This window comes from Lissotriton helveticus, chromosome 2_1 (assembly GCF_964261635.1).
Source record: "Lissotriton helveticus chromosome 2_1, aLisHel1.1, whole genome shotgun sequence".
NCBI classification, from domain to species: Eukaryota; Metazoa; Chordata; class Amphibia; order Caudata; family Salamandridae; genus Lissotriton; species Lissotriton helveticus.
Genome location: NC_136059.1, coordinates 145,783,255 through 145,806,864, shown reverse-complemented (window position 1 = coordinate 145,806,864; position 23,610 = coordinate 145,783,255). Strand labels below are relative to the sequence as shown.

General features: G+C 43.0%; 1 protein-coding gene across 1 annotated transcript in view; it reads left to right on the top strand.

Annotated features, from left to right (window-relative positions):
• The window catches only part of LOC144817806 (CMRF35-like molecule 8), a 521,039-nt gene that overhangs the window by 250,928 nt on the left and 246,501 nt on the right, over nt 1-23,610 (top strand). Inside the window, exons 4-5 of the mRNA XM_078674635.1 lie at nt 18,849-18,935; nt 18,980-18,988. Of these exons, the coding sequence (XP_078530761.1) occupies nt 18,849-18,935; nt 18,980-18,988 (96 nt within the window). The remainder of the gene's footprint in view (nt 1-18,848; nt 18,936-18,979; nt 18,989-23,610) is intronic.

The window sequence follows — 23,610 nt, the reverse complement described above, 5'->3', positions numbered from 1 at the left end:
GGTGCCCAAACTATGGAACACTCTCCCGCCTGAACTTTCTAGCCAACCCTCACTGGTGATTTTTCGTAAACTTTTGAAGACATGGCTCTTTTCCCTGGCTTATTAATTAATTAACTATGACTATATCACCCTCTTGCTTTGTTATGATTTTCTGTCTGTTATCTGCACCTTGACGCCCTTCGGGGTTAAGTTTTGCGCATTATAAGTCTCCCATTCATTCATTCATTCATTCATCTCCAGCTTTGAACTTGTCAGATACAAAACAGTACACCTTACTGAGGAAATGTTGCCTCAACTATCATGATCTAAATTTAAAGCAAACTCCTTTCCCTGCATCAATTTAGAAGGTGTTTCTACCATTACAAAATACCAAGCATCCGGTTTGCAGTTATCTCCATCACATGGAACCAGTTACAAACCCTCCTTCAACACCCTCTTCCATCTTTCCAACAAACCATTCCTCCATGGATAATATACAGACGTCTGGGTTTGTCATGCAACCAATGCCTCTAAAAAAAGTCTTCATTGCCCACAAAACCAACTGTACACCATTGTCAATGACCATCTCCATGGAACACCTTACAGGATGAATGGTTCCTTTAAAATTCAATTGCATCTTTAGTATCAACCTGCTTCATTAACTTTGTTCTGGCCATCCAGAGTAATAATCCACTACAGCCATCGCATACAGGAGGCCGGCACCCAAAGTATGGATAGGACCCTTGATATTGATATAAAGAGCAATTTTATATCACAAATATCCTGCCAAACCACTCCTATTGGTTTCTCAATACGTGTTTGCCTATCACCAGCTCCCATTCCTTATTGTGAGTCCAAGTCTGGAGGCACTGCTGTGTGCTTAGATCTCAGTATAGGTATGATATGGTGCCTCTTGAGTCGGCCAACTTAGGAATCAGAGTCTCTAGTGCAGTTTTGTCTCGATGTGCACCTGAGTGAATTGTAGGATTTGTTTCCTAGAGCCTAGCTTTGTATTCTGTAGTTGATCCTTTTGGAAACCTCAAAAAATCTGACATCATCGTGCATCCCCCACTTCCCTTCATCTTTGAAAGTCTGTGCCCTCCACTAAGGGGATGAAGTTAGTATTGTACTGAATCTGGTGTAAGGTGAGGGGTAAATCACCTTAACCTGAGCCTCTATATAGGTTTTCTACATCCAAACCGTTGTGGCGGTTGTTGACCTAAGGTAAGAATCTGGTGGCCTGAGGTTCTTGGCTAGCCACACTAGAGCCCACAGTGGTCTATAGACAGTTATTTTGTGAATCAGCCATGGGTCACTCCATTGCTTCTCTCATTTGTGATGCTGTGTAATTTAGAGAAATGCCAGGAAGGGCCAGCTCACCTGCCTCTCTGCATTAAGAATCTGTAGGAGATTCTAGGTGACTTCCCTCTCCAAATAATAGTAACAGGTGTTGTATTTGCTTGAGGTATCCCCTGCGGTATATCACCAACCCATATAATCAAGTTGCCCCAAGAGTCTAACTCTTGGTGGACATCAGCAAGTAGGGAGGCTAATTGGCATGAAATAGTTTACCCAGGCACCTGGTAATACAAAATGTGCTGGTCCACAGATTCAGTGTCTGTGTGTAGATCCTGGATTTTGCAGGCCAGATCAGAATGCACTTCTGCTAGGCTTTTTGTCAAAGTTATGATGCAGTTCATAACAAATGTCTGTTTTAAATGTACAAATGCTGTCCATAATATCTTTTTATGTTGAAGCCATGGATCCCGGCTCTACACCCAGTCCTAGTGCACCAGAAGTGTCCCTGTCCCTAGTATCAGGACCCGTTCTGTCCAAGTATGCAAGCAAACTGACCTTAGCTGTTCTCTTCTTTGAGGACATGTGTTGCTATCTTGTATTCCGCATGGAGGGCTGGGTAATGGAATATCACTATATTCTTTACTGAAGAGCAGGGACTATGGGGAGATGAGGGCTTAATTTATTGTGATCACCCTCAGACTGTTCAACCAGCACTGGCCAGGTCCTTGCCAATATTCTCATCACTCTTGTGGCATTCAATTAAGGGCTGCTGGCTACCTTGCTGGAGGACAATCCCCCCAGGGCCTTTAAGGATCTCCTCAAGACACCGAAATCGTCACACCTTCTGTAAAGGGTTTGTTGCTTGGCTACTTGCTGAGTAAGGCTGTGCAAGGGCCCAGGTTGAGTCATCCCAGGCCACTGGATATTGAGCAATTGACATCCAAGAAAATTCTGGGAGACGTTTTATTTTACCGGAACAACTGATGAGGCATCTACTCATGACTGTTTTGGATTTCCAGGGCCAGCTCATCCTGCAAATGGAGGCCTCACCGCATCTGCCTGGTACTGTGTTTGGATGCTGGTCAGGCTCAAGGGTTCCGCTCACATTGCGCATTGAAGCAAATCACTCTAGGTTGCTCTGCCCTGGGCACAGCCCCTCCCTAGTCCACCTAGAGTCCAGAAGCATACTCTGTCTAATGAATGACAGAGGCAGAGAATTTCACCACCAGCTGAGCCCCAACTCAATAGAGGGTCCCCGGCATCTGGGACATGAAAAGTCACATTCGGGGAATCGTGACAAGTTGTAAAAAAGAAAGAAAATATGGGGTGGGCAGGGGATTAGACGGAAAGCGTTTTACTAGTCCATCATATTGAACTCTCCCCCACCCCACATCTGTCTTTTGGACAGTTTATGATATGATCTTTTAAGATTTGTCAATTCAGACACAGCTCACACAAGGTACGTAAACGCCATGGCGTAATTGTCCAACCAGGACCCCCAATAATCTACTCTCAACCTCCTCTTCAGCATTCATTCCTTCATGACCTTCATGAGTCAAATCCCTAATCCATAATCCTCCTGTGCAAACCCAACAGTACTACCAAAAAACTGCATCTCCTTAGGACTCATCCATCCTATGAGACTAACTCCCACTTGACACCCTTATGAGGGTTTACTTCCTTCTCCAGTTGTTTCTTATGATGGCATGCCAATAGTATAAACTTTCCAATAAATATCAAAGTATCATTCAACCTCACCTCTTCCAACTGCTACTCATGAGATATGCAGCATTCCATCTCTTCCTCAAAATTCGCTATTCTTCTTCAACCTCTTCCACTTCATCTGGAAGATGTGATGAACAGCTGACTGTTATGTTTCGCACACCTGGCAATTACTCCACCTCAAACACAAACTCTAGAAACCTAAAAAGTCTTTTATCAGTACATTGCATCACACTCCCCGCCCCTTGGTCATCCTGAGATCAATAAGTGGTTTGTGATCCATCTACACTTTGAACTTCTTACCCTACACATACTGCCTGAAATGACAACCCCATAGCAGTCAAAAGTCCCTTTCTCCAGCACAGAGTAGTTGATTTCAGCCTGCCTCAGTGTCCTTGAGGGATATACAATTACCTCTTCCCTGCCATTTATGAAAGGCCCCAACACCATAATTACTAGCATCAGTCACAATAATGTTCGGTAGCCTGATGTCAAACATAGTGCTCCACATATCTCCTTCTTCAAGTGATCAAAATCATTCTTATACCCAGAACGCCATACATACTAGATACCTTCCTTAGTGAAATATTCGGCTAAGCCTAGAAATTGCTGGTACCCAGCTTTCTTTCGACATAACAACCTCGCAATTGATATGATGTTATAAATAATCCCCATCATTGGCAGCAAACTTACACTTCCTACCCTTGATAGCCCAACCTCTCTCTCTCATAATGTCCAGGAGCTTCTCTAATTCTTGATCCTGTTGTTCACAATCCTTTCCATAGACTTAGATATCATCCTGAGCAGAGGTGATGGATGGTATTCTGCCAAAGAGTTTACATATGGCCCGTTGAAATCATGCACATCTTAAGGATCTGTGAAGCATTGGGCAAGATATATTTTGTGGGCCCCCTTTTTGGAAAAGCTTTGAATATATTCCCCCTTTTCACCTCATTCCAACCCTTTGATATCAAACCTTCATAAAACCTCCCCACCAAGGGCTCACAACACAGGCCGACCTTGCCCCACTGCAATGCCTCCAACAAATACCAACAGTCTTGTGCCTATTCCACTGACCTCCTGCCCGCATTCTCCTCACTCATCTTTGGCTGTTAAAACTCCCTCAAGGGACCAAGGGCCAGATGTAGGTAATCCCAGTTTACCGACTCTTAAATACTGAATCATACCGATTCGGTATTTAAGAACAGGCAAATGGGATGTAGGTACATTTTCATAAAAAATTACCGAATCGGTAAGTTTCGGTAATTACCGAATCGGTATTTACCAATTTGGTAATTGCCATTAATTCCTATGGGCCTAGAGGCCCATAGGTATGAATTTCAATTACCGAATCGGTAAATACCGATTCAATAAAAGGGGGAAACATTGAAGGGTGGCAGGGTGTCACTTTGACACCCTGTTGCACCCCTCAATTGTGTATGGGTGCACATGTTGCAGACATACATGCCCTAAGGTCATGTATGTCTGCAACATGGCACTATTGGAAAAGCAAAAAACATGCTTTTTCAAAGGTTTTCAGTATTTACCACTAACTTCTAGTTGGTGGTAAATAACGAATCCTTAACTGAGGAATGCACTAACTTGAGAGCTCCCTACATCCTGGATTCTGTAATTTACCGAATCGGTATGTTAAGAATTCGGTATTTTACCGAATACATCAATTACCGATTCGGTAAAATATGAATCCTAAAAAATGCCACCTACATCTAAAAAGCCCAATACCGGTCGATAACGGCCGAAATTCGGTAATTTCGGCCGTTATCGACCGGTATTGGGCGACCTACATCTGGCCCCAAGTCTCTTGTCGACCAGGCTACTCCTCCATGCCTCCAGCACTTGCCCTTGGTACAGCTCCCAAGCCTTTGAACTCAGGCCTGCAAACTCTTCTCTACCATATAGATACTGAAACTCCCCCTAGAGCTCATGACACTGATCGTGCTAGCTCCTCTACTAAGCTACCTGATCATACCATCAGAATCGCCACACACTCGGCCCCCTGCCCGCAAGAGCATCCCACTCATAGGGATATTAACACTCTCCACCACAGATCCATCGATCTAACCCAGAGCATCCAAAACTCCATCCTGTACCTAAAAAAGCTCCTGCACCTCAACAAACTCTTCTTCTCAAATCTCATGTTCTCACAGAACCCTACTCACCCCCCTACCAACGAACCCCTCCTTCACCCTTTTCCACTGTCCCTGAGACACCAGCACCCTCGCAAGTAGCCCTGCCCGCTCTCGGAGGAGGAAACCCGGGTCCTCCTCCTTTCATATAAATCTGCCCCTGTTACCCCCAGCATGCTAGACCTCACGGAGGATGAAGTTCTAGACCTCATCATTAACTACAAATCTACCCTGGATAATGACGAACACGCTATCCGCACAGTCGTAACCAACCCCAACAGACCAGCCACCCTCTGCAGCAGAGGAATTATCAATAGCAACCATGCTCTAGTACCCATCGCTGCCACTACTCTTGACACTCACCTCAACGCCCCTCTATCCGGTCTCCTAATTAACTGCCGTTCAGCAGTAAAACATGTTGCTGACCTAATCCTGAGCCAAAAATCAGACTTAGTGATCTTGATCGAATCTTGGCTCAATGAATCCTCATTGCCCTGCCTGGATCTCTAAGTTCCACCCAACTACAACATCGTGAGGTTGGACAGGCAGACTAAGAAAAAGGGGGGATGCATTGCCTACATCTACCGATCTAACCTCCGGGTTACTGAACTTCTGGCAGATTCCACAGACTCCTGTGAATACCTTGCACTTTCCATATACAGCAACAACACTAAACTGTGCAAACTGCACATCTTTTACCACCCCCCAGGCAAAAATTACGCTTTCACCGACCACCTCATGGAAATCATCACAGCCAAGGTCTCCCCCAACTCTAAAGACATCTTCCTCAGTGACTTGAACCTTCACTGGAACGACCCCAAGGACCCGCAGATCAGTGCCATTAGAGTATTTATGGGGCCCTAAGGAGTTAGGTCCTTATCAGTGATTGTAACTAGACCTTATACTTATATCAAAAAACAAATATGTCACAACCACAATTACTCAAGAATCAGCTTAAATGGATGGAAAAATGTCTATTCATTCCAAACCAGGCAAATCTTTTATTGCCATTTACTTTATATTTTATCAACAATTTTTCAGTTATACTAGCAAAAAACAAACACTGTACATTCAATATTCAGACACTTATTACAAAAAAATAACATAAAATTGTGAATCATTTAAGACTAAATCAGAACATAATACAGAAAATACACAAAAGAATTTTGAAACCAAAAAGTACATATATAAACAACAACAAATGATTATTCACAATGTGCGTGGAACTTATGTCCAATGAATGGCAAAACGATGTAAATCACTGGACTGCTAGGTCCTAGTTGTTCCCTAGTTGTCCCCGCAGTATTTTCCCCGCAGCGAATCACAATGTGGTCGTTTAAACAACTGCGTTGAGATTCTGCATACCATTACTCCGCAAGTCGGAACAACGACTTGTGGAGGGGGCGCTGGATGTTGGAATAGTATAATTTACTATTCTAACTCCAGTCTTTTTCGGACAATAGGGAAGGTGTTGGATTTTAAATCCAACACCTCCCCCCCCCCTCCGCAAGTGGACTTGTGGAGTAATGGTATGCATAATCAATACATGTGCACTTGTCTGGCAGGACAGTTAAATGTGACCTAGCTGTAAAAGAGAAATGGAACAGATTTATTAAATAAAGAGGTTGAAAGGAATTGTTGTTTAGTGGGTGAGTTGAAATGGCAAAGGAGGTCTGTCGTGAGATGTGTGTGTGAGAGGCAAAGAAGTTGATGATAAAGATAAAGAGATGAAAATTCGAGGTTGCCAGAATGACCATGATATTTGCAGAGATGATGGAAAGGGAACAGAGATAGGATTAGAGACAGAGGAGCTGGAGAGATGCATTTTGAGGTTGAGTAGTGAGAGAGAGTTTTGGTGTATAATGAGGCGGGGTAGTGAGGGAGATGAGAGGAAGAGAGATATGAGATAAAGAGGTGAGGTAAAGTACTGAAGTAGAGAAAGAGCAGAGGATGGTAGAGGCATTAGGTAGCAGAGACAGAGAGAGAGAGAGGTAAGTAAGTCAGTAAGTAAGTAAGTTTCTTTGCATACCAAAGAGATAGGTGATATAATTCAAGGTCAAAGCTCTATATTCGGCCGATCCAGCCATAAAAGATCATCAATACATACACAATTAAAACAGCATAGATCCTCTATCAGCAGTAAACAGCTATCCATAAAACAAACTCCCAGATGTCTATGTGATTATTAAATTCATAGATCATAAAAACTTTAAGATTCCAATATGGTAAACAGACATAATATCAACTACAAAATATCGAATGGACATAATATCGAGTCCAAAATATAGGCTGGACAAAATATCGAATGGACAGAATATAGACATCAAAAATATCGTTTTGAAGGTAAGTAATGTAATATCGAATGTTAAAAATATAGAAAGTTAAAATATCGAAGTATATAATATAGGTTATTAAAATGATCGAATTTTTAATAATATCGAATTTTTTATAGTGTTTGTTATGTTATTATATGTGTGAAAAGTGTGTATTTATGTTATAATTAATTTTAATTAATGAATTTAGTTTTTTAAATTTTTGCGTAATTTAATTCTCTGGCGGGTTGTGGGTTTATAGGGGAATAGGGTGGGAAGTAATTTAATTATAATTAATTAAATATGTACATTTATATATTGGTATTCATTTTTAATTAATTGTTAATTAATTTATATTTGGTAATTAATTAAATTTTAATTGCCAATTAATGCTAATTAATTGATTAATTGCTAATTGTGTTAATTTTACTAATTTATTTTCTGTAGAGCGTTGTGGGTTTATAGGGGAATTGGGTGGGAAGTAATTTATTTATAATTAATTAAATATGTAAAAATATTTATTGGTATTTTTTTAGAATTATTTGGTAATTAATTTTTTATGGGTAATTTATTAAATTGTAATTGCCAATTAATTTTATTTAATTGATTAATTGCTAATTATGTTAATTTTACTCATTTATTTTCTGTAGCGGGTTGTGAGTTTAAAGGGGAATAGGGTGGGAAGTAATTTATTCATAATTAATGAAATAATTCAAGTTATTTAATTGTATTTAATTTGAATTAATTGTTAATTAATTTTTAAGTATTAATTAATTAATTGTTTATTAGTAAATATTTTGAATAGGTAACTAATAGTAATAATTAATTGTAATTTGTAATTTTAATTGATTAATTATAATATTATATTAAATTGGTAATTACTTTTAATTAATTTTTGATAGATATTAATTTATATTTTTTTACATAAGATAAGAAGTATTTACTTTCCCTACTGTTGCACTCTCTGGAGTGGGAATAGTAATTTTTACCCCTACGCTTTCCAATGCTTTCCCTACTGTTGCACCCACTGGAGTGGGAATAGTAATTTTTACCTCTACGCTATCCAACGCTTTCCCTACTGTTGCACTCACTGGAGTGGGAATAGTAATTTTTACCCCTACGCTATCCAACGTTTTCCCTACTGTTGCACTCTTTGGAGTGGGAATAGTAATTTTTACCTCTACGCTATCCAACGTTTTCCCTACGGTTGCACTCTTTGGAGTGGGAATAGTAATTTGTACCTCTACGCTATCCAACGCTTTCCCTACTGTTGCACTCACTGGAGTGGGAATAGTAATTTTAACTCCTACGATATCCAACACTTACCCTACTGTTGCACTCTTTGGAGTGGGAATAATAATTTTTACCTCTACGCTATCCAACGCTTTCCCTACTGTTGCACTCACTGGAGTGGGAATAGTAATTTTAACCCCTACGCTATCCAACGCTTACCCTACTGTTGCACCCACTGGAGTGGGAATAGTACTTTTTCCCTTTACGCTATCCTACGCTTTCCCTACTGTTGCACTCTTTGGAGTGGGAATAGTAATTTTTACCCCTACGCTATCCAACGCTTACCCTACTGTTGCACCCACTGGAGTGGGAATAGTAATTTTACCCCTACGCTATCCAATGCTTTCCCTACTGTTGCACTCACTGGAGTGGGAATAGTAATTTTTACCCCGACGCTATCCAACGTTTTCCCTACTGTTGCACTCTTTGGAGTGGGAATATTAATTTTTACATCTACGCTATCCAATGCTTTCCCTACTGTTGCACTCTTTGGATCGGGAATAGTAATTTTTACCCCTAAGCTATCCAACGCTTTCCCTACTGTTGCACCCACTGGAGTGGGAATAGTAATTTTTACCCCTACGCTATCCAATGGTTTCCCTACTGTTGCACTCTCTGGAGTGGTAATTTTTACACTTCCGCTATCCTTCGGTTATAATATTGGATATTATTTAATTATATTATGTTACTATATATATATGTTTTAACAAATATGATTGTAAACATTTTTTTATAACTTTCATTAATTATTTAATTATTATAAGGTGATTTAAGTATTATTAAGTATATTTTAGTAATTAATTTTTAATATTAATTTAATTTAACATTGTTTTTAATAAAGTCGATATTTTTATAAACTATATTTTTGTAAACGATATTTTGTACTCGATATTTTTGTACTTACCTGTTTGTAGATACAAAGTCAATATTCTTTCTGTCGATATTTTGTCAACAATATTTTTGATAGTCGATATTATGTCCCTCGATATTATGTCAGTGATCCTTCCAATATACTTAAGGATGAGAAATTTGACCACAGAAACTGCAGTAATAAAATTAGGCACTTTTCTCAACCCAGGGGTGATATTAGCCCCCCATTGTTCTGGTTCTAACAGCAGCTTTAAAAAAAGAGGATAAAATAAAGCAAATGCCCACGGTGTTCAACAATTGTAGCTGATATAAAGCCTCATTACACCTACGATGGTCAAGGGTTTTTAGCACAGGTTTACGAAAGTGCTTACGTGCATGATTAAAATAGGTACAGAAAAACATATAATGTATCAGAGATTGTTCCGAAGTGCCTTCACAGGGACAGGGTCGAGCAATACTCCCGCTGTGGCATACAATGGTGCAAAATACAAAAGCTGCTAAACAGTATAGGATCTGAAACAAAATAACAATGATCTCTCCCAATGTGTTAATTCAAGTGAGAAATAGAGCGCAAGTGCAGGAGAAGCAAATGATCTGTAATAAGAGAGCCGTGTGCTATTCTCAGTCTCAGCTACAAGTCTACTATCTACACTGGAATGCAGATATACTTGCTTAACATGCAATTTATCTTCTTTTTTTGTGTTTGTAAGAATGGAAAAAAGAGTAGACAACCACAGTCATTTAGTGACGTTGGTATATAACACAACCACGTTATTACGTGGCCAAAATCCAATCCGATGCAGTCCAGGATGATGTCTCTACAAAGCTTGGCATGAGGATTAGCCCAAATGCTGATCAAAATCAAATCAGAATCTTCGATGGGTTGTATGATCGGTTTGTTACACAGTGTTAGACCTGACAGCCCTAGGGTGGTCTTCTCCCAATCTTTTGGCCTTGCTCCATCATTTTTGCTGATCTCGTTTTTGTTGGCCTTGGGCATCTATGCACTTTACCACTGCTAACCAGTGCTAAAGTGCTTATGCTCTCTCCTTTAAATATGGTAACATTGGTTTACACTCAGTTGTCTGATAGTCTCTAATAATGTGGTACAACATGTACCCAGGGCCTGTACATTTTTAATGGGCCTTTCAACATGCCGCAGGCCCGCGATTGCAGACTGTGTGTGCAGTTTTAAATTGCCTCTTTGACCTGGCAAGAGAAACCTCTTAACAGGCCGAACCCTTCCTTTTTAATACCTACAAGTCACATCTAGGGTACACCCTACACAGAGCAGAGGCAAGGCTGTATTTAAAAGGTTGGACATGTACTTTTAAGCTTTACATATCCTGGTATTGAAACACTTTGCAAGTCATTTTTCACTGCTATTGTGAGGCCTACCTCCCCCTTAGGATAACAATGGTTAAACCTATTACATTTAATAAGTGATTACTTTCCAATGAGAGCAGGTACAAAGGTCGGGTTGGTTTGCTCTCTATAGAATTGTAATGAAAATACTTTACTATTGGTAAGGTTGGGATTTGAATCCCAATTCTGGCATTTTCTTGCCCTAACCTTTTGGTGTCTGCTCCCTTTATCATGGGCCACATAACTAGGTGTAGTAGGCAGTTGGTCTTCGTGTATTGCTTCCAGACAGTGAAACAAATGGCCATAGGTGTTGGCAGGATTGGCCATCTCTGACTGGATTAAGGGGAGGAGCTATCACCTACCACACTTGCACATTTATTTATTTTATTTATTTTTGAAGTTTATAAAGTGCACGGCTACCCCCAGCGCGGGTTTCCCGGCGCTGCGGACGACAAGCAACAGAGAAGTCAGACACAGCTAAAGATTGGAGAACAGCCAGGTTTTCAGTTTGCTCCGAAACAGCGGTTCCAATGTAATGAGCCGAAGGCCCAGTGGGAGGCTGTTCCAGAGTTTTGCAGTTACCACAGCAAAGGCTCTACCCCCCATTCTAGAACATCACAAAGGCTCTGCATGAGGACACTCATAAAGTGTTTGACACTAGTTTATTGGGACCCCGGACAAGCTGGTATCAGGACACTTGTCTCCAGAACCTTCTCCTACTACAAAGATGGCACGGCTATACATAGTGGACCTATACACTCAACTCTTCAGCACACCTCTGGACCTATGGAAGGCACACAAGGACTGTTGGGCTGGTCTGCAAGAAGGACTGCAGCTCGTCTGCCCTGCTGCTCTGCTGCTTTGCTGTCCAGCTTCCTAAATGAAGGAATGGCCCTGCATATTAAACCCGGGACCACCAGAGTGACTCCAAGGGCCTATTGTCTGGCATCCTGATTAGAAGCCTCAGGGACACAACAGATGCCACCCTTCTTACCAGAGTACCTGGACCGAGACTACTGTGAGTCTTGTCCCCACAGTGGCGCCACAACAGTACTGGACTCTTGGAAGTGGAGCTGAAGGAGCTTTGCCAGCCCAGTTGTGGTGCCAGCAGAACTGGCACTGCGCAAAGCATTGACTCCCAAAACTCTGCATTTAAACTGCAGCATGATGCATGGACTCTCAAAATCGGAACCTCTGCATGACGCATCCTCGACGTAGGTCTTCGCATTGACACCCCATCATCTATGGCATCCTCAGCATTGGAAGCCTAGCAACTTCTTTGGAACCAGAAGGTGCATGATATATTTTCAATGCAGAACTTTGCATTGCACGCCCCTCATCAACAAGGAACTCAATGATGAGGCATGTCCATGCATTGCAGCCTCGCAACTCCTCGGAAATGCCGCTGCATGATGCATCTTTATACCAGGACCTCCCATCGCCTTGGCTGAATGACACATCCTGAAAACGGGACTTTGCAACACTCCACAAGCAATATTTAAGTTACTCTTGTTCAGTGGGCCTAAATTGGTCCCTGTATCCAACGCCTGCTCCATTGCAGTCAACCTGAACTTATCACTTTGTCCTATTCCAGTGCGACCAGATACCCACAGTTGGTTCTTTGTGCTTTTATCCACTATTTTCACTTACATTTTTTAAAATGTATTTCTCTGGTTCTACTCCTTGGACATTTGTCTTTTGTCATTTTTGCATCAAATACTTTATAACATTTTACTCTACTTCTCCAAATTGGTGTGCGATTTTTCTTGTGTTGTATTGTGACTTTATTACGGTTTGAAGTGCTGCATAAATACTTTACTCATTTCCTCTGAATAAAGCCTGACTGATTTGTGCCAAGCTGCCAGAGGGTGAAGCATATGTTGATTTAGGGTTTACACGTGGTTCATCCTGACTGAGATTGTGGTTGCTGCTCAAGTAAGGTTTTACTCCCCTCAACCAGTAAACCAATTTCTAACATGCAGCCTTTCTAACTCTACCTTTGATTTAGACCAGAGTGATAGAGAAGACACTTTAAGCACCTTATGAGCAGCACTTCAATGAAGGTATATTATGGGCTTGAATTTGTTTAATAAACCCAAACTTGTTTAATTCATTCTCAACACATTCTTCAGGCACTCACAACATTCTAATCTAATTTCAAGCATATCAAGCATCCTGCATCTTTAGCTGTATACAACTTGATCTGATTTCTGTGACCCTCGAATGATACAGTTGTGTCATAGCTGCCTAAAACTTCAATTTGTTTTAACAACAAGGTGTACCAATCCCCTTACATCCTGTTATTGATTGTGATGTCATAAGAAGGAGTATTCCGGTAATCCTTTATCCAATAAATTTGCAATATAAATTATTTGTCATCATGAACTTTTCTCACACACTCCTTTTTTAACATCAGTTTCCAACAAATGACTGTTCCTCCCAACAATGTAAGTACAAATATCCTCTCTAATGCACATCCAGGCATAGCTCCCCCTTTGCTTGCTCTTTATGCACACTTGGTATGGGAAAGGACAATTTTTGTCACTTACAAATGAACCCTAATGCCACATGAGAAACACACAAGACTAACATAGCCATTTATTCTCCAACTCCCCAAGTTCTAACAGCACCATATGTAAACAATATGACAAGGAAAGAGCCACACTACTATTTGTGTTTCTGCCAAGCTTTCAATTTCCATACGTTAAAAATAAAAACCTTGATCACATCAGAAGCTGCTGTGAGCTGCGCTGGGGCTTAATGCATTTTTTCATGCATTGGCCCCAACATGTTCTCTACTTGCTGGGTTATTGCACTAATAATTTACATTCTCTGCTATTAAACGAGAGGCTTCATAAACAATTAGAGTTATTTTCTATTTACATGGCTGCTGGCCTAATTGTAAATTATAAATATATTGCCGGCAACTGGGTAATGAGCGAAGTGAGTTGGTTTACTTGACTGCCAGCCAACTAGTACAACATCTCTGCTATTTAGCCAGTGGCAAGGTAAATAGTGAAAAAGCCTTGTTATTTACATGGCTCACAGCCAAACAGGTCATAATCTTTACCATTCATCAGCGGCCGAGTAGATCGTGGAGTTTTTCTGCTATTTGAATGTCTGCCGACAAAATCGTTCATATCCTCTAATATTTATCCAGGTGCCAGGTAAACAGTGAAGTTGTTCTACTATTTGCATGTCTACTAGCCAAACAGTGCAGCATCTCTACCATTGGGTAGATAAAAACATGTTTCTGATACTTGCAGGCGCACAAGCTGAAGAGTGCAGAATCTCTACTATTTCGCCAGTGGCTAGGTAAATACTGAAACTTCCTTGTTAGTTACATGGCTGTCAGCCAAACAGTGCAGAATCTCTACTATTTTGCCAGTGGATGGGAAATTAGTGGCGTTGTTCTGCTAGTTGGATAGTCGCCAGCACAACTATGTGAAATCTCTACCACTTAGCCACTGGCCGTGTAAATAGCGAACTGAGGCCCAGATGTAGGTAATCCAATTTTACCGATTCTTAAATACTGAAGTTTACCGAATCGGTATTTAAGAATCGGTAATTGGTATGTAGATAAAAAATCGGAAAAAAATACTGATTCGGTAAAATTCGGTATCGGACAATCGGAAAATGCTGAATCGGAATTTACCGATTCTGTATTTACCGAATCGGTATTCCCCATGCATTCCTGATGGGAAATACCGATTCGGTAAATACCGAATCGGTAAATACCGATTCGGTAAATACAGAATCGGAAAACAAACAAAAGTGAAACTTAAGTAGGCAGCCAATCAGGTGCAACCACCCTCCCCCTCCCTACCAGGAAGTGGCTACACAGGCAGCTGCAACTAATTAGCAGCTTCTGGAAAGGCATTTGGAGCTGAGCTGAGTCCCTGAGCAGCAGAAAGGGTTTTGTGCACTTTTAAAACAGCAAAATGTCAAGCACACATGAAAGAGAGCAGCATGAGAGGAGGAGGAAACTGAAATTCAGCAGCATGGAGTTGCAGGTCCTTGTGGAGGAGGTGGTGAAGGTGCACCACAAATTGTTTGGCAGGCAGTCCCTCACTGTGGCTGAATCAGCCAAAAGAAAAATCTGGCTGGACATTTTGGACAAAGTAAATGCTGTTGGGGTGACCACCAGGGAGACAGAGGGCCTGAAAAAACGATTTTATGACCTCAGGAGCCAAACCAAAAAGAAAATGGCTGAACATCACAAGCAGGCATCAAAAACTGGCAGAGGCAAGAACCCAGCACCCCCCCCTTACTGACCTGGAGGAGAAGGTAGCCTCGACCATTGAACCAGACAGCGTCTGCGGACTGGGAGAAGTAGACAGCTCAGCCAGAGCTGCAAGCAAAAAAGGTAAGACAAAGGCACAGCATTCCCCCCATACCATCATCCTTACCTGTACCCTTAGTGGGCCAGTGAACCCAAGTCCAGTACTGATAGCACTATACAGGGCAATGCATGATGCGATATGTAGTCAGGAAATGTCAGAACATGTCATACAGCACACCAACCAAGTAGTTAAGGAAATGACTGCATAGAGAATATAGCCAATGTGATAAACATTTACTTGTTGTGACTGTGAGACAGTAGCGCTTAGCTAATGTACGCTCATATGTCCACAGGTGAAACGTCTCGCAGGCGTTCGCAGGAGACTCAAGGCACACCACCTGAGAGGGAGGAGAGTCAGGAGGCAGGTCCAACTTCCCACAATGTACCACAGGACACAGGTGCATCAAGTAGCCAACCTCCTGCACAAGACCCAGAAATGTCTCAAGAGTTGCTGGCGTCCCCTCGCAGAACTCAAATCCCCTCTCCTGCTGTCATCCCCAGAAATGCCAGAAACACAGCATGATACAACACCTGCATCACAACCAGGCAGGAGGCATGTTGTGGCCCCACTCCTAGAATTGGAGACAGTAGCAGCTGACATGGAGGGTGACGAAACACACCACTTGCCTGTAGATGTTAGCTCTGGTACAACGCACTCCAGTGCAGAGGTGGGCCATAGTGGTGCAAGACACCAGAGAGTGGAAGAAAGGCCAGCAGATGCACCAGTTGGGGGTCCAAGTGTGTTCCGTGGTCTGGAGGGGAGCATGGTGAGGATACAGAGGATGCAGGGAAGAGCCATCCAGTCATGCCAACGACAGATGAGGTCCCTGAACAATAACATTGTAGAAATAGGAAAGGGCATCAGTGAGCCAGATGGCAGCAGGGATGCGCGGAATTAACAACTCGGTGCAGCTGCTATGCACAAAACTAGACACTGATTTCGCTGCTAGGCACAAGGAAAGGCAGCGTGCTCATGGCCAAAGTAAAGCCATCAACCGCCTGGCCACTGCCACATCCCTGATATGCAGGAGAAGCAGTAACATGCAGGAGGCCAGGACCCAAAATACCAATGAGGTCACTAGGGGCATGGGCAGGATGACCAGTGCTCTTGAGGCGCTGTTGAATGCCCAAACTGCACACGCATCTGCTCTGGATGTGCCTGTAAGTGAGGAGAGCACAAGCAGGAGGAGCATTGGAAGCACCCTTGTCCCAGAAACAAGGAGGAGCAGGCGCCACCCTGAGGCCACAGGCCAGCAAGACAGTGAGCAGGGTGAGCAACCTGCAAGTGGTACTGGGAAGCGAGGAAGGAAATAACTTTTACAGTTCATCGTGAAGTGAACCAGGACTGACATCATTGCAGTTAAATACTTTTTGTTGCACATTTGTGCTTTAAGAACCTACGTCATTACAAAATTAAACTACTTTTGGTGCATACTCCACCTGTCTGTGTCTCTTTACTTACTTAAAAGTAGTTGCGTGTGATCTCATCACGTCTGTGTCTGCCATCAGTTGGTGTTGCAACTTCAGATGCGTGTGGTTCAGGCTCTGCTTCCTCATCGTCATGGTCCTCATAATCTGAGAGATCCACTTATGTGCCCTTCTTGACCGCAAGGTTGTGCAGCATTGCACAGGCTGCAATCATCTTGCAGCAGGTGGTTGGTGTGTACTGTCGGGCCCCTCCACTCTTGTGGAGGCAGCGGAACCTGCTTTTCCACATGCCACAGGTGCGCTCCACAATGTTTCGGGTTGTTTTGTGTGCTCTGTTGTATCTCCTCTGACTTGGTGTTGTAGGGTTGAGGTAGGGAGTGAGGATGAAGGACCGGAGTGCATATGCACTGTCCCCTAAAAGTAATAAGAAAAACACATTACTCACATGCACACACACACATCCACCTGAAATATGTATCAAGGGACTTTCACACAGTGTGTTACCTAGCAAGTATCCTTCTCCAAATTCCCCCGCTGTCAGGCATGCGTAGATCTCACTGTTTTGGAAGATGTAGGAGTCGTGGGTACTCCCGGGGAATTTAGCTACTAGGTCAGTGATCATGTACTTTGAATCACAGATCACGTGTACATTTATTGTGTGGGTGGACTTCCGGTTCAGATAAATGTACTCTGTGGCAGCAGGTGGGCATATTGGTATGTGGGTACTATCAATACAGCCAATTATGTTTGGGAAATGCACCATCTGATAAAAGTCTGTCTTTGTCCTTAGCAGTTCTGCATGCTTTGCAGGGAAGCTGATGTAGTGCTGCATTCTCTGCAGCATTGCATCAAGGAATTTTTTAAAGAAACGTGAGAGACAGCTCTGGGACACCCCACCTACCGCAGCAACCACACTCTGGTAACTCCCAGATTCAAGCAGGTGTAGGCTGCACAGCACCAGTACATGGGGTGGCATGGCATGTGCCCTTGTGGTTGGATGTTCCAATAGTGGGTGGAGGTCCCTGATTAGGTCCAGGATAGTTTGGGGAGCCAGCCTGTACTTCTGTAGGATCTCTGGCTCTAGTTAGCTGGAATAGAGTGATCCTCTGTCTGTACACCTGCTCCTCCCTCCTCCAGACCCTCTCTCCTTCTGCTTGTAGCCGTAGCCGCCTCGCAATGACATAGAAAGCCGCCATTCTGGTGAAAATGTTGCATTTTGGGCCCTTTTTTATACCCTGCACCTGTTTACCACCTGATTTCAATCCATGGTAAATACCGACTCTTAAATACCGAATTTCATGCAAATTCGGTATTTAAGAGCTTACCTACATCTCAAATACTCATTTTTACCATTTCTTATTTTCCGATTCGGTAAATTTACCGATTCGGTAAAGTTTCCGAATCTGTAATTTTACAGAATCGGTATATTTTCCGATTCAGTAAATTTTCCGAATCGGAAACTTTACCGATTCGGTATTTTTACCGATTTGGTAAGGTTTCCGACTCAGTAACTTTTCCGATTCGGAAAATTTACCGGTTCCGAGGTTTTTGTGTCCCCTACATCCCAAATGCCCAATACCGGTTGGTAACGGCCGAAATACGGTAATTTCGGCCGTTACCGACCAGTATTGGCCTACCTACATGTGGCCCGTAATCTGCTATTTTCAAGGGTGTCTGCTAAAAGTAAATAATTCCTACCATTTAACTGCCAGCGAGTAAATAAAAAGAGAAAAGTACACTATTTACCAGGTAGCCAGGTATATAGGTCCTACCAATAGTAAAAGATAAAAGCACATTTATGGCACTATAACCAGCCACCCAAAACTATACAGTGTGCAGAACTCCAACAAGAATTCAGTGTACATGGCACCTATAAGCTTCCACCTAGTAAGAAGCAAGAATGCAGTGCTCAGCAACTGCAACTGCACTAGAACTGGAACTGAAATAAAATATGCACATGGAGATCTGAAAGAAGGAAAAGAAATACATATTAAATATATATATATAATATATATGGCACCATACGCAGATCTTGTAACCAAGAAAGCCGTCTCTTGTATACTGCTTTACTTCTCTTTTCTTTTTTTGCAGCTGTGTACAACACACACTCGATCCAGTGGACTTAGAGACCCTACACGACCACCAGCCACACCCTACAAGGCCACACACACTTTCCAGGTACCATAATTAGCTTTACATGACCACCAGTTACATTACACAAGGTGGCAAAGGTAGCGGAGCATTTTACATGAACAAGATTTACACTACACAAGGACCCAAAATTGCCAGTAAGCACACTTGTAGAACTGAATCCACGTGTAGCAGATGTGTGCAGTAATGAGGCTCAGAGTCTAAGTCAATGAGCAAACTAAAGAAAACAAGAAGGCACAGTGCCTACCCAACCGTGGTCATTCACTTTATATGGTTTAGTTGGGCTTAAAAACAAGCATTTGCAATGCAATAGGTCTCGCATTCACGCAAGTTTGAGCTATTGGAATTGTAAATGACAGTGCCTTTTATTTATGTTTTGGATTTTAAAACATAAATAAAAGGCATTTATATTTACAATAGTAATGGCTTAAACTATCACAAATGTGAGACCTATTGCATTGCAATACAGGGCTTTCTCGACCGCTAGTTAAATTGTAAATATCATAGGAAAAGACCGGTCTGCGACATCTTTAAAGTAGTGATAAATAGCGCAGTGAATTAGATGTGTAAGTGTTGTAAATTACACAGACACAAAATGTGAATTGACAGTCACATATGATCTGAGCTATAAACACTAATAAAGCACGCCAACACCTTACGCTCTGTGATTACACTGTTGTGGTTCAGTAAGAAGAGCGGAGGGGCGGCTATTTCCTCCCCTCTCCGTGATTGGAGTGTGCCGTATGGCATTGTGTAATGTCATTGCTCTCTTTAGCCTAATAAAAAACACTCCAGTTGTAGTAGGGCCCTGGCATCACCTCCTGGTGCAGGGTGGGTTGTGCTTTATGGCAGGCATGCACAGAGGGAGGGATGGTCTTGGCTACAGCTCCAGCCTTGTACAGTGCTACTGCTCATACTGGTGAGCGAGAGGCATTGGGGTAATGGTGGCATTGGTATTAGTGGTGGTGGAGGTATTGGTGGTATTTGTGATGGTGGTATTGGTGGTGGTGGTGGTGGTATTGGTGGTAATTTTGGTGGTGGTATTGGTGGTGGTGGTATTGGTATTGATGGTGGTATTGGTATTGGTGATGGTGGTATTGGTATTGGTGGTGGTATTGGTATGGTGATGGTGGTACTGGTATTGGTGGGAGTGGCATTGGTGGTGATGGTATTGGTGGTGGTATTGGTAGATGTGGTATTGATATTAGTGGTATTGTCGGTGATGGTGTTGGTCGTAGTGGTATTTGTGGTGGTGCTGGTATTGGTGGCAGTGGTATTGGTGGTGGGGGCATGGTGGTGTTGGTATTAATGGTATTGGTGGTTGTATTGGTGGTGGGGTGGTATTGGTATTGGTGGTGGTGGTATTAGTGGTGGTGGTGATATTGGTAGTGGTGGTATTGGTGGTGGTGGTATTGGTGGTGGTGGTATTGGTGGTTGTGGTGATATTGGTATTGCTGGTGGTGGTGGTAGTATTGGTGGTATTGGTAATGATATTGGTGGTGGTGGTATTGGTGGTGGTGGTATTGGAGGTGATGGTAATGTTGATGGTGGTATTGGTGGTGGTGGTATTGGTGGCGGTGGTGTTGGGGGTGGTATTGATGGTATTGGTGTTCGTATTGGTGGTATCGATGGTGGTGGTATTGGTGGTATTGTTATTGGTATTGGTTATATTGGTGGTTGTGCTGGTTGTATTGAGGGTGGTATTAGTAGTGTTGGTATTGGTGTTGTTGGTGGTGGTGTTAGTGGTGATGGTATTGGTGGTGGTGGTAACGGTGGTGGTGGAGGTTATGGTAAAGGTGGTGGTATTGATGGTGGTATTGCTGGTGGTATTGATGGTGTTGGTGGTGGTGGTATTATTGGTGTTGGTATTGGAGGTATTTGTGATAGTATTGTGGTGGTGGTGCTATTGCTGGTATTTGTGATGGTACTGGTGGCATTGGAGGTGGTGGTATTAAGGTGGTGTTATTGGTGGTAGTGGTGGTATTGGTGATGGTGGGGGTATTGGTGGTGGTACTAGTGGTATTGGTGGTGGTAGTATTGGTGGTGGTTCTGTTGGTTGTATTGGTGGTGGTATTTGTGGTAGTATTGGTGGTGGTGGTGGTTTTGGTTGTGGTGTTGGTTTTGGTATTGGTGGTGGGGTTGGTATTGGCGGTGGTGTTGATGGTGATGGTGGTATTGGTGGTAGTGGTATTGGTGGTGGTGGTGATGGTGGTATTGGTGGTATGGATGGTATTGGTGGTGATATTAGTGGTGGTGGTGGTGGTATTGGTGGAGGTATTTGTGGTGGTGGGGATTTTGATGGTGGTATTGCTTGTGGTGGTAATGGTATTTGTGGTGGTATTGCAGGTGATGGTTGTATTTCTAGTGGTGGTATAGGAATAGATGTTGGTATTGGTGGTATTGCTGGTGGTGGTGTTGGTATTGGTGGTGATGATGATATTGGTGGTGGTGATGGTATTTGTGATGGTGGTATTGGTGGTGATGGTGGTATTGGTGGTGGGGATGGTATTGGTGGTGGTGATATTGATGGTGGTTGTGCTATTGATGGTGGTAGCAGTATTGGTAGTGGTATTGGTGGGGTAGGTGGTGTTATTGGTGGTGGTGGTGGTGGTAATGGTGGTGGTGGTGGTTTCGGTGGTGGTGGTGATATTGCTGGTGGTATTTCTGGTGGTGTTATTGTTACTGGTGGTGGTGGCTGTGGTGGTGGCATTGCTGGTAGTGGTATTGGAATTGGTGGTATTGGTGGTGGTGGTATTGGTGGTTGCACCCCCTGGAGTTAGAATAGTAATTTATACCCCTACACTATCCAAAACTTATCCTACTGTTGCACCCCCTGGAGTTAGAATAGTAATTTTTACCCCTACACTATCCAACACTTACCCTACTGTTGCACCCCCTGGAGTTAGAATAGTAATTTGTACCCCTATACTATTCAATACTTACCTTACATGCAATCTAATGGTATACGTAATGGTATGCGTTGTAAAGGTATAATGCGATGTAATGGAATGCGTTGTAAAGGTAGTTTCTAAAAATGCGATGTAGTATCATGCGATGTAATGGAGTTCGTTGTAAAGGATTGTGGTATTGTTGATGGTGGTATTGGTGATGGTGGTATTGGTTGCAGTGGTGTTGGTGTCGGTATTGATGTTATGCATGGTGGTGGGATTGGTGGTATTGTTGTTGGTTATATTGGCAGTTTTGGTATTGGTGGTGGTGGTATTTTTCGTGGTATTGGTGGTGGTGGTATTGGTGGTGGTGTATTGGTAGTGGTGGCATTAGTGGTGGTGGTATTGCTGATGTTGATGGTGGTGGCATTGATGGTGGTGGTTTTGGTGGTATTGTTATTGGTAGTGGTGATATTGTGCCCTGATTCTATTGGACTTGTCAGTGGCGTTTGATACGGTCAGCCATACCATCTTGCTGGACTGTATCGCGAAGCAGGGAATAACAGGGCAAGCACTCAGGTGGCTTGAATCTTTTCTTACGGGTCGGACCCAGAGAGTGCAGTTGGGAGAGCAGCTATCGGAGGCAAGTGCGGTGGCCTGGGGTGTACCCCAGGGGTCCGCACTATCCCCCCTGCTATTTAACATCTATCTCCAACCTCTTGTGGGGGAGTTAATGCATAGGAAATGCCAAATCTTTAACTATGCTGATGATACCCAGCTTTTGGTTCAGCTGGAGGACACTAGGGAAGCACAGGAATCGGTAAGGAACCTGCTCAGATTCACTGTAAACCGGATGACCAACAGCCTCCTGAAAGTGAACGCCAAAAAAACTGAGGTGTTGGTCGTCACCAATCAAGTAAACCCCTGGGGTGAGTTCTTTTGGCCCCCAGAATTAGGGACTACACCTATTCCTGGAAGGGTGGTCAAAAGCCAGGGGTTGAAGATTGATGCAGACCTTACTATGGCTCCCCAAGTCTTGGCAGTGGTGGGGTCTTGCACGGGGGTGCTTAGGCAACTCCGGAAGTTAGTACCCATTTTATCGGTCCCCACATTGCAATCCATAGTGTCCGCCACGGTCATCTCGAGATTGGACTAAGGCAATGCTTTGTATCTTGGCCTCCCGCAGAAGCTTTTAAGGAAACTGCAGGTGGTACAGAACGATGCAGCCAGGCTGATTTACTCCCTTCCGAGGAATTCGCATGCTACCCCCTTACCCCGAAACCTGCATTGGCTGCCCGTCAAACTCAGAGTGCAGTTTAAATGTCTTTGCATGGCCCATAAAGCCATTTTTGGCAGAGCCCCGGAATACATCAAGGAGCGCTTGAGGAAGTACACACCAGGTAGAGCCTTGCGCTCGGGCAAAGCCGCCAACTTGACTCAACCCAGATTTAAGTTAAATCTAAAGGGGGCAGGGCTTTGTCCGTACTTCTCCCGTAAATCTGGAACGAGTTACCAGCTAGCCTGAAGGAAGACTCGCAACTACTGTCTTTTAGGAAGAACTTGAAGACCTACCTGTTTAAAAGATAACATCCATGCCCTAATCGGGGTTGGAGGGTGCAGAGGTTTCGGGAGGCGGTAGGTTATGTACCTGTTCTGTTTCGAGCGCTTAGAGACCAGTGATGATTTGCGCTATACAAAAACATGTTAACATAACATAACATAACATTGGTGGTTGTGGTGGTTTTATTGGTGGTGGTGGTATTAGGGTGGTATTGGTGGTGGCGGTATTGATGGTGATGGTATTGGTTGTGGTG